The 12,588-nt window shown below is 30.7% G+C and overlaps 1 protein-coding gene and 1 pseudogene across 6 annotated transcripts; both read right to left on the reverse strand.

The window, feature by feature from the left end:
* Positions 1–1,124: 1,124 nt before the first annotated feature.
* On the reverse strand, positions 1,125–3,925 carry LOC104788505 (protein DETOXIFICATION 19-like). Of its 5 annotated transcripts, none has more exons than XM_087508943.1 (8): positions 3,851–3,925; positions 3,609–3,746; positions 2,590–3,122; positions 2,299–2,412; positions 2,146–2,202; positions 1,813–2,051; positions 1,625–1,735; positions 1,125–1,523 (listed from the first exon to the last, which is right to left on the reverse strand). In XM_087508943.1, the coding sequence occupies exons 3-8, from the start codon at positions 3,057–3,059 to the stop codon at positions 1,288–1,290; spliced, it is 1,227 nt and encodes a 408-aa protein (XP_087365069.1). In that variant the 5' UTR covers positions 3,060–3,122; positions 3,609–3,746; positions 3,851–3,925; the 3' UTR covers positions 1,125–1,287. The 5 variants fall into 5 exon arrangements, with proteins under 5 accessions (XP_087365069.1, XP_087365077.1, XP_087365070.1 ...); XM_087508951.1 differs by having other exon boundaries at positions 2,299–2,344; positions 3,851–3,898; XM_087508944.1 differs by having other exon boundaries at positions 2,299–2,385; positions 3,851–3,898.
* A 2,772-nt stretch (positions 3,926–6,697) lies between these two features.
* On the reverse strand, positions 6,698–9,229 carry LOC104788516 (protein DETOXIFICATION 19-like; annotated as a pseudogene). The gene is made up of 7 exons (XR_002032760.2): positions 8,849–9,229; positions 8,203–8,664; positions 7,968–8,054; positions 7,775–7,831; positions 7,444–7,682; positions 7,237–7,355; positions 6,698–7,157 (listed from the first exon to the last, which is right to left on the reverse strand). The product of XR_002032760.2 is annotated as a protein DETOXIFICATION 19-like (transcript).
* Positions 9,230–12,588: the final 3,359 nt, after the last annotated feature.

The following is a 12,588-nucleotide window of genomic DNA, read 5'->3' on the forward strand; positions in this document are numbered from 1 at the left end:
CGCAAAAAGAGGTTTATTAAATATAGTATTTTTTTTTATAAGGTTTATTAAATATTAACATGAAACTAAAATATTAGCACACTCACAAATCTCACTAATGAATTTTATATTAACACGCAAGACCCAACAAACAAGTAGAAAAAGCCAGAAAATAATTAGCGGATCTTCAGTATGTCGTTCGAGCAAACACACTAATAATAGTTTGGAGAATACGTAAAAATTAAAACGGATATAAAGTAAATTTTTCCTAGAAAATAATACTTATATTTATATACGAATATTCTTGGCGGATAAAATTTAGTTGCATTAAATATCTTCTTCTTATTTGTTCTTTTTCTTTTTTTTTTTTAATGTAGTTTGTCTTTTTAAGTTATACTATTCTATTAGGAGCTGTCAAACCAAAAAAAAAAAAAAATGATAGTACTCTAATAGGAATCAAGTGGATTCCTAATATTTAGCTTCTGATTATGATGTGCAGGTGTGGTCCTTCTGCCGGCTCAATATATTCGAGTTTGGAGGGATTTTTCTTTTAGGCGGCTCACATAGATATTTTCTTTACTGAAAAATACATATTCGAATTTATTTTATTATTATTGGAGTATTTTGACTATAAGATTTGAAATATTATGATTTCTTTGTGTCACTATGACACTATCCAAATTTTATACTTATGTATATATTCAAAAAGAAAAGTTATCGATCTTTTTTGTTATTAAATTCGGAGTTTGGCCGGGACCATCGTAGCTCCCAACCCTACAAAGTAAATTAGCAAGGCAGTCCAGCCACCATCTAAGTAAATAAAAAGATTTTGTTTCAGGCCACAAAAAAAATTCTAACTAAACGGCTAGTTTTAGAAAATATTAGTTTGGTCAAATGGTTCACGTCAGGGTCTCTTGTCCAAACATTTTCCTACTTGTGCTTTAGATGTATTACTCTCTCGGACAAGTACTAACCGGTAAAAAAAAAAGTTGTTTTCTTGCACAACATGCTCAAAGGCCCTGCGCACTAGCATTCTCTGTCGTCGACGGTAACCGATATCTTCTAGATCTAGATTTGTTAATGGAGGTTCAATAATAGATAGAAATAACGTTTATAATTATTAATCATAACTAAAACTGTGCGCATTAAGAAAGTTAATCAAATCTCATTCACGTGGGAACTATATACATATCCAATACGGCAACTTGAAAATACAAATAGATAACATCATGTTGTTTGATAGTATTTGATACTTATTGTTAGAGGTTGCATAATCTAAACCATTATACATCCGATGACTCTTAAATCTTAACTATACATATTTTTCAGAGGTTGCATGGTGTACTGTTTATCACTCAAATTTCCCAATTTTAAAAGTAATGCAAGAGCGTCCAAATCTTTTGATATTCGTGTATATTGCTTAAGAAAATAAATGTGCTTCAAACAGAGGCAACATTCAGCTTTGTCCACTTCCGGAAAATTGTCATCAGCAAAAGAGATGAGGATTGGCAGAACATTCCACATATCAGACCAAACCACAAACCCTGTTTTCACCAAAAAAAAAAAAAAAAAACAATATCAAAGTAATGAGTCAAAAGGCAACAATAAAACTATACCAATCTCAAAAGAGAGTCAAGCATTTTACCTTGGCGTAAAACTTTAACTTGAAACCACAAAAGGCAGATTCCAACTAAGTAGAATGTTCCCAAATTTATAACCGTGACTAAACGCTGCCATCCGCATCCTCTTGCAACTCCTGTATAAATCAAAATAAATGAGTTTAATTTTCGCGCTTGATGATTCCAAAAAAAAAGTTTTCTTCAATCTTTATACCTGATAGAACACCTGGGATCAAATCAAGAGTTATAGAGGCAACAAGAAAAAATCTCAATGATGCAAACTCGTCTTTAATCTCAAGACTATCGCTATATAATTCAACCCAACCATCATGGCCTACAAGTATAGCAATCACTACGCCAAGAGCAAGAAACAAAGACAACTTAACGGACACATAAGTTGCTTTCTTTGCGCCTTTTACATTTCCAGCTCCAAGTTCGTTGGACACACGCGTACTGCAATAATTTTACATTTTCGAAACAATTATCATACATATACAAGATGAATCCAAAGTATTGTTGAAACTATTTGAAAAGATGAGCAAATTACCTTGCAACTGCGCTAACTCCGTATGTTAACATGTAGCAAATCGATTCCGTATTGACACTGAATATATTTAACATTACACAAAATGAACCACTTTTTTTTATGTTATATAAAACATTAACTAACTTAAAATTATCAATAAAAAAAAAAACTTACCATATAGCTACCAAAGAGGTATTAGTTTCTGGATTTGGCATCACTCCTGCCAAGAAAACAAGAATCTCGAACACCCAATATTCCAAACTGTTGCAACAATATATAGTCTCCTGCCTATCAAGTTTTTTTTTTTTTTTGTCAATATGTACTACTTGATTTTGACCCCGGGATGTGATTATAGTGACTACCACAAACCACTAGCCACTAGGCTTTATATTTTTCTTTTTTTTGGTATGCGCACTAGGCTAGATATCTTGGTCAAAAACAGATAAAGTTATTGATGTGACTTACCATACCATAGCAGCAGAAGGGATGCTTAATGTCAAGTTTAGTACTACATAACGGAATGATTCCAACGAGAATCCAGTCCATGTTTCCTTACACTTGTCTGAAAACATCACATAAGTTCCGAGAGAAAGGAAAGCTATCCACAATGAAATAGATGTAGCTATTGGAGCACCAATGAATCCAAACCCGGCTAAATCAACTAGAGCATATGTGGTACCAATGTTAATCACCAAAGGAGCAAACGAGAAGATCACTAGCGGAGTAACGATGGATTGTGTTTGACAAAATCTCAGAATGTTCTGTAAGAACCCGTAAGCGAATAAACCAGGAGCCTGGTACTTCAGATAGAGAGCAGCTTGTTTTGAGATGCTAGGATCTTGTCTGAGAAGTCCGAAAACCGATTCTGTGAAGAACCATAAGATGGTAAAGACTAACGAGACGATGCAAGATGATTGTAGATGAATCCCCATCATTTTGTAGCTTTTTGCACCATAGCCTTATCCACACAATGTCTCAAGTGCTCCACTTAACCCTATCTGAAAATAAAGAGAGACATTAAGGTATGTTATTAAAAAAAAAAAAAAACAATTTAGACAACAGTCATAAACCCCACTCTAGACGTTAGACGCCTTAAACAAGAAAGCAAACTGGTTTTGTGCATTCTTTAAGATTATTATAGGTTTTGGTTCAGGATTTAACGAATTAGCAAAATAAAAGAATAATAAAACCGAAGAGAGACATGGACTAATTAGACTAAAAACGAACTAGTCAAATAAAATTTTTAGAGACATGGTTAATCTAGAATCCAATTTTGAGTCTATCATTGAGTTTAGTTCATTTATGCTTGAGGAAAAAGGAATTACTGATACCAAGAGGGCAAAACCGGTGACGGTGGCCCAAGATTTGGCCAGGGTGGCACCGGCAAGCTCTAGTTGGCCGAGGTGAGAAGCGAACATCACAGAAGTCATAGGAATACAGTAGTAGAAAAGATTGGTGAATATCATTGGCAGAGAGTAAATAACCTGAGCCTTTGTTTCTTCCACGTCGATCAGTTTTTGAACCCAAGTTGATGTTCTTCTCTTTACTTCATCTCCTCCACCTTCATGGACATTCAATAACGGAGAGCTCGTCGTGGGATCGGCCATTCACTTGGTGAAGAACTGAAGAAGGAGGAGTATATATCCAACGTATTGTTATAATAATAGGAAGCTCTCATGATCACTAACAACCTCACGAAAGTTGGAACATTGGATTTAATACTAACCTGTATTACGACTTACGATATGAAAACTAGAATCGGTACTAGAATCACAAATGAACTGAAATACACAAGTACTATATTACTATTGAAGCCCTTGAAAAGTTGATGAAAATATTTTGATTTGTCTCACTCTAATTAAGACAATTAATAGAAAAAGACGGAACACAACTGCGATCATGTACGTTGTCCCCATTTACAGCGAGTGTAGTTAAAACTTCAAAGACGTGGTCAGCAAGTGACCAAATCATTAGGACATCTCTTACATTGAAGAACGTTTTCAATACTTAAAAATGGTATGGACAGTTTGAATAAATCGACTTCTGATTGATGATTCACGTTGAACCTAATGGTCCAACAGTGTTTCACTCTTGAGAATATCTTCTACAAAAATCTTTACCTGAACATATGACTTCGCTGGCGATAAAAAAAAATGAAAACTGTCTACTTAAAAATTCAGAAGCTAGAGAAACAGTTCACCAAGAAAACACATGAGCTCCTAGAAATGGTGTATTTGTTGTTTTGTTAGGAATGAAAATATTAAATTGGTTAATAAAATATATGTAGCAAAGTGAAGTAACCTGAGGTTCAGAAGCTAAAATATCTTTAATGGCAAAAAAAAAAAAAAAAAAAAAAAGCGAAAATATCTTCGCATTGCCTCACAAGTTCTGGAGGGGAAATTCTTGATAAAGAGGGTGCATGTAAATATTGAACAATGTACTTTTATAACAGTTGACTTCTCCTCTTTCGCAAGTTCTAGCTTCCTTACACTTAGAAATATTTCAGTTTTCCTCAATGGCTCTTGTTAGACTTCCAAAGAGCACACAAAAATTTGTTTCAAGGGTTGTAACTATAGTCTATATATATCTCCTAAAGTGGTTTTGATGACTCAGACAGTTCACGAAAGTTGTGTTACCGATCATATTACCACAAGGGTCCTAGAAATCAGAACATAACTCATCTGAAACAGTGTTTAAGGAACACGGATCTATAATGATATGCTCAAATTAATTCCTGGAGCTACTCTCTCAAACAAGAGATCACTGTAGTACTTAGGGATCGAATGCACAGAGATTCAAAATCAAACACAATAAATTGTAGAGTTTTGTTATTACACTCAACAAGTTGGTTTAAATTAATAAAAGCAATGCAAAATATTAAATAAAAGTGTTGTGAAATCAGAAGATCAAAAGGTTAGGTCTAGGGAATTTCTCAGGTAGTTATGAATTATTAAATCAATAAATAATTAAAGTTCAAGTAATTAAAATCAGATATATGACTCTAAACACTTTTGTGAAATAAATCAGTTCTCACTGCAAATATTATCTAAATTTAAAACCAAAAAATCCAAATCTCTTTGAAGATTCAAGATTAAAAATCAGCTTTAAAAACAGGTTTAGATAAGTTCACAAAATTACTAAATCAAATCTTTTTGTAAAAAGTAATTTTGCTCATCAATGGTTTAATCAGGAAAATAATTATATACTCATATCAATTTACTTCCCTAAGATATTAATTCTAGGTGATCAATCAATAATTAATGTGAAGAACAACCAAAGATGAAGATTATAAAAGATAATGAACCCTAAAAATCACTGATCTAATAAATCATAAAAACCCTGTGAAAAACTCTGAACCTAACAAACAAACTACTCAGACATGTTTAATGAAGAACAAAACATATTTCTGAATAACATGGAATAGATATCAAAAGTAAAAGAGGGAGTTTAGAAATCTTCTCTCTACAAAAGAATTCTGATCCGTCTCTCTCAAAAGCTCTCAATATCTCTTTCTCAAAAAGCTGTTAGAAAAATAACTTGAGGGTTTCTAAAACCCAAAAACAATATATATATATATATATATATCCTAAAACACATCTAAGGGCTTGTGTTGCAATTGTGGAAAACTTCGGGCAAAATTGTAAAACTTCCAAAACTTGGCTCTTTCGTCGGTTTGAGATGCCGATCGATGCTATAGCGGTGTCGATCGACACCGCCACTCTAAATTGATTCTAAGTTGATTTCCTTCGGTTAAATGCTCCAAAATGATCCAAATTGCTTCATTCCGCTCCATCCGTGCCAAAATCCTAAAAAACATGTAAAGACTCTAAAACAACCTAGAAAACAAATCAAAAGACTCAAAAAGCACACTTATATCATGGTTAAAAACCGTAAAAACCGTGATATATTATATAACCTTAATTATTTTTGGTATAATATCACACATACACATGTACATGTTCTCATCATAAGTTCATAACCATAAAGTTATGCCTGCCTGCACGAATCCATAGCTATTCACATATTCATGTACGGCAAATTAATATGGTGTGTTTTAGACGCAAGGAACAGTAAGTTGTAGTCTTGTAGATGTACCCATACACTGATACACATGTTATGAACTTATGATCAGCTCATTCTGCATGAACTGATTCTTGAACCCCAAATTCACAACGTAAATTAATTAATTATATTATTCTTTGATTATGTAACAGTCATTCGATCAATGACGACGAGTTATAAACTTATAATCGTGTAAAATGTAACAAAATTCTATGGGCATCTTCATCCCATATATTTGTCCAATGTCTTAACATTTTTTAATTATTAATTTTATTCTTATTTTATGATGAGTGTCTGTAGTGTAGATGAAAATGTATTCAAGTAGACATTTAAGACATTTAAAAGATATTTTTACCTCCTTTAAAATTAATAATTAAATTTGTTTAAAGACACTTACAATAAAATGAGGAATGGAGATGGTCTAAGAGCACCTCTATTAGAAGTATCTACATTAGATACCTTTATTTAAATGATACTACTAAATAAAATAAAGTATGAGAGGGAGATGATGTTTTAATTTGAGAATATATAGTCTCTACTTAGAGACTCCTTTAAATGTGTTTTATTGTGAATGGCTTTTTTTTATTTGTTGATAATTTAAATAAACAACAAAATTATATTAAAATATTATTGCACAGATTCATCCTTCGATATGTGTTTCAAGCTGCAGATCACATCATTTGGCACGAACGTAATCGAAGACGGCATGAGGAACTCCTAGAGCCCCGGCCCTCGAGGTAAAAGGAAAAAAGTTAGATAGTTTGGTCCCCAACAGACTAAGCACACTCAAACAACTGGGTACCTCCAAATTTGAAGACGGTTTGCTAATTCACCGATTTGATCTAGAAAAAGTGGAACTAGAGTTTTCAGACCGTAGCAGCGTACAGTTTTGTCCACTTCCGAAAAATTGTCATAAGCAAGAGACATGATGTTTGGCAGAATATCCCACATATGAGACCAATCCACAAACCCTGTTTTCACCAAAGTAATGAGTCAAACATAATAAAACAAACTTTACCAGTTTCATAAGAGAGTCAAGCATTTACGTACCTTGGCATAAAACTTCAATTTGAAACCACAAAAGGCTGCAATTGGCATTCCAATTAAGTAAAATGTTCCCAAATTTATAACCGTGACAACACGCTGTCATCCGCATCCTCTTGCAACTCCTATAAATATTTAAAATAAACGAGTTTAATTTGCCGTGCTTGATTATTTTTAAAAAAAATATACAATAAGATTCTCGGATCTTTTTACCTGATAGAACACCTTGGATCGAATCAATGGTTATAGAAGCAGCAAGAAAAAACCTCAATGATGCAAACTCATCTTTTATAACAATGCTATTGCTGAACAAACCAACCCAACCATCATGACCTACAAGAATGGCAATCACTACGCCGAGAGCAAGAACTAAAGACAACTTAACGGACACAGAAGTCGCTTTCTTTGCGCCTTTTACATTTCCAGCTCCAAGTTCGTTGGACACACGGGTCCTGCAACATTATCAAGTTTAATATCTCCAAAACAATATTTATATGTACAAGATGATGTATACATTTGAAACTATTTGATAAGATGAGCAAACCTTGCAGCTGAGCTAAGTCCGTATGTTAACATGTAGCTAATAGATTCCGTGTTGACGCTGAATTTATTTATAACATTACACAGTGAGCTACTTTGATGTAATAATAATAAATAAATAAATAATTTAAAAAAAAAACAAAAACACACAAAACACACAAAAAAGTGTTAACTGTACAGTTAAAAAAAAGAGTTACCATATAGCTACCAAAGAAGTATTGATTTCCGGATTTGGCATCACTCCTGCCAAGAACACAAGAATCTCGAACGCCCAATATTCCAAACTGTTGAACACAATATAGTCCTTTAAGCTTCAACGAGCGTAGGAATTATTTTAATTTTTCATTTTTTCAGCAACGTTTACTATTTGGTTTGAACCCGAATGTGATAATGACATTAACTAACACAAATATAAATAGTCAACAAACTTACCATACCATAGCAGCAGAAGGGATACTTAATGTCAAGTTTATTACAACGTAACGGAATGATTCCAACGAGAATCCAGTCCATGTTTCCTTAAACTTTTCTGAACAGATCACATAAGTTCCAAGAGATAGGAAAGCTATCCACAATGAAATAGATGTAGCTATTGGAGCACCAATGAATCCGAGGCCAGAGTAATAAACCAGAACATATGCGGTACCAATATTAATAACCAAGGGAACAAACGAGAAGATGACTAAGGGAGAAATAATTAGTATTTTTTGAGATGCTAGCATCTTGTCTAAGAAGTCCAAATATCGATTCCGTGAAAAACCAGAATATGGTGATGAGGATGGTGAAGACTAATGAGACGATGCAAGATGATTGTAGATGAATCCCCAACATCCTGTAGTTTTTTGCACCATAGCCTTGTCCACACAATGTCTCAAGTGCTCCACTTAACCCTGTCTAAACTGTTTATGACCTTAAATAGCAATATATATATATATATATATATATATAGAAAAAGGTTTTGTACACTTTTGGGATTAGTCTATGTCTTGATTCAGGTGTTAACTATAAAGAATTAGCAATAAAAAGTCATAAAACGTTTTTTATATGGAATAAATAATTTCAGAGAAATGGATGGTACCATGAAGGCAAAACCGGAGACGGTGGCCCAAGAATTGGCAAGGGTGGCGCCGGCGAGCTCAAGTTGGCCGAGGTGAGAAGCAAACATCACAGAAGTCATAGGAATACAATAGTAGAAAAGATTGGTTAATATCATTGGCAGAGAGTAAATAATTTGAGCCTTTGCTTCTTCCACCTCGATCAGTTTTTGAACCCAAGTTGATGATCTTCTCCTTCCTCTTTCATCTTCTCCACCTTCATGGTCATTCAACAACGGAGAGCTCGTCGTGGGATCAGCCATTGGATCTTCTTGTTGGAAGGAGTTTGGGGTTTGGTTAAGAGTTTGAAGATGAGAATTGTGAATTGGCAAAGTGAAGAATAACAAAAAAAATAAGAGCTAAACAAGAGATGGACTCGGAAACAGTTCATTAAATATAAACACATGTCCATTCTCTTTTCCCACTCTCATTTCTACCTTTTATTGCGATATTAATTATAAATACATTTCGATTGTTTTTTTTTTTGTTAAAAAGTACATTTCAATTGTTTGTCTAAAAAAAAAAAACTTTTCATTTATGTAAAAATGGTACATGTAGGACATGCGCATTTTGACACATGTTAAAACAATTTCCAAATCTAAACGAAAAAAAAATTGAATGCATTGAATCCATATAACTAATCTCGATATTAATTAACTATATATATATATATTTTTTAACACATTTATGAAATAAATCTTGAAGTTCATACAGATTTACAAACATGCCATTGGCATTAATTATTAATTTGTTTTTCTTTAATTAATTAATACTATTAAGTTTCTATTTTTGAAAACAAGATTTCCCATCCTAAATATATTTCCAAAACAATTGGAACCACTCTCTTTATCATTAAGTATTAAGTTTATAATTAATTTAATTAGTATTAAGTTTGCAATTTTACAAAACAAAATTTTCTCCATACACAAATTTCCTAAACAATCGGCCTAATCAATACGAATTGATTTTCGATCTTGGAGGAGGATTCGTGGCCGAGATTTTTTATCTCAACTCATTGATCTCAACGTATTTAAAACTAATTTTTACATTCACGGGTTTCATATGATGAGTTTTTGCGGATTAAAAATCTTTGAACATGTTGCATGACCCGCCTAGCATGGCGGGTTTGTACTATAGAACCAACACTAAAACTATTAGTTTATTTCATATATACTATAGATTTATAATCATAGTTTTGAAAAATTAACTTATATATTATTTAGTATATGAACTACAAAATATTACACATACTATAACACATTCTTAATATTCCAGACAAAAAAAAATTCTAAACAAAATTCTAAATTAATTAGACAAAATTTAATTAAATGAATAATTTGAAAACTAAATAAATTAAAAATTATTATTTAAAATACAATAATTTATAGTTTAGTTCCGCGGTGTACCGCGGGTGAAATCCTAGTTTTTCTCTTTAAAACTAATATTTATATTACTAGGACTCGGACCCCGCGATGTTGCGAAGGAAGTATTTTAGAAAAAAAAAAATCAAACTTTAAAATTATACATTATGAAATTATTTGAATGTAATAGAATATAGTTTGAATACATAAACTGTTACTAAAAACACAACCATCAAAATGAAAAGTTATAACAAAAAATCTTATGTAGAATAGACACAACTTTGCAAAACGTATTGTTTAAAGTATTATAAATATAAGATATTTTCATGAAGAATTACGGTAAAGAGCTATGATTAAAAAATTATTATGACAAAGTGGTCCTAAGTGAGAATATTCAACTAATGATTGTAATGAGTAAATGTAATTTTCTATTAAATAACTATAATTAAAAATATATTTAAACTGTATCAACGAAAAATTAAAATTAAATTACACAACTCTTAAAAACAAAATAAAATTAATTTTAAATATAAAAATAGTTTTTTAAAAAAATTACGGTAAATAGAAGCAACTGTAAATTCTATATTTAGTTTTATTAAATTTCAATATTATTATAATCATTTCTAAAATTTTAGTTAGATTATTGAATAGCATTGAATATTAGATCCTAATATTCAAATTATTTAGTTCAACATAAAACGAAATTTTTGTTTCTAACAGACAATGATTTGTTAGTTATTGATAAAGAGACAAATATATTGAGAGTTCAAAAGGTATGACTATTTAATAGACACACTTCTTAGGACGAAAAGTTGTGATGAAAAAATATGAATAATATATAGTGAAAAGATACAATTCTACAATGAACAAATATAACTGTTTGAATTTTAAAACAATATAAATCCAATTTTTTTTACAAAAGTACTACAAAAAGTCGAATTGTTGTTCTCATTTATTTATTCAGATAGTTATTATTATTTTAAAATATTAAAATATTTATTTTTAACAAAAAGTTACGATAAATAGATGCAACTGTAAATTCTATATTAAGTTATTAAATTTCTCTACTGCTATAATCATTTCTTGAAATTTTAGTTAGATTATAAAATAATGTTGAATATTATATATTAATATTCAATTATTTAGATTCAACATAAAATGAAAAATTTGTTTCAACGAACTTGTTAGTTAATGATGAAGGATCAAATATAAAGAGAGTTCAAAAAGCATGACTATTTAAATAAAGACAACTATTCAAACGAAAAGCTGTGATGAAAAAATATAAATAAAATATAGTGAAAAGACACAGTTCTATAATGAACAGATACAACCGTTTGTATTAAAAAACAAAGAAAAAAACAATTTTTTTACGAAAAACACTACGAAAAATCACAATTGTTGTGTCTGCACTTGATTATACCTACAAATTCATATAAACTGCTTTTAAATAGAAGACATCTTTATTACCATATTTAAAAGTCACATCCAAAAGAGCTCTATATAATCCATCAAACTCTTGGAAAAAAACTTTAGTATTTTCATTAAATATATATATATATATATATATATATATATATGTATTTAACTAAAAATTGTAAATTAGATTCATCTTTCCAAAAATCTTTTATTAAATCAAGAATTGGAGGAATTTATTTACTTTTAAAAGAATGAATGCTAGAGAATAATTTAGAGATCTGTAAAAACCGTTGAAATTGATATTTTATATTATTGTGTGTCATGACAAAAAAATTAAAACAGTTTAAACAAACAAATATATATAGATTTGAAAAGATATGAATATATTAAGCCGGAGTGGATGGAAGGTAAGGTTGGGTCCATCTACACTATTATTCTAGTTTTGGTCTATCGAATATACACAACTCAACAATGAACAATCGCAACTTTTTATAAAACTCACAATTTAAAATTTCTACAGATTTTTTTGAAAATTATCCAAAATGTACTATTGAAAAAACACAACCTTTGGTAATATTTATTCAGATTGCTACTATATAGATTTATTCTTCTTAAAACTCATATTTCACATCATGCTATTAACTATTTTAGAAAAATAAAGCATACATAAAATTGAAAAGCTTTACCCTATTGTGTTTCTAATGAACTGTTATTTTATTTTAGTTAATCAATGAAAATATTATATTAATTTGATGACAGCTTACTAGCTTATAAAGAAAAGCTATATACGTTAACGTTTATACTTATAAATTAGAGTATTGAATATATTAAAAAATTTCAAAAAAGCATTATATATTTTTATTAGATTTGACTATATTAGTCACATTTTTTTTATCTCTATGATTAAAAACGGGGTTCTAATAATTAACTGTTACAGAATTAGGGTA

The sequence above is a fragment of the Camelina sativa genome, chromosome 1 (genome assembly GCF_030686135.1).
Source record: "Camelina sativa cultivar CO46 ecotype springtype chromosome 1, ASM3068613v1".
Classification (NCBI taxonomy): Eukaryota; Viridiplantae; Streptophyta; class Magnoliopsida; order Brassicales; family Brassicaceae; genus Camelina; species Camelina sativa.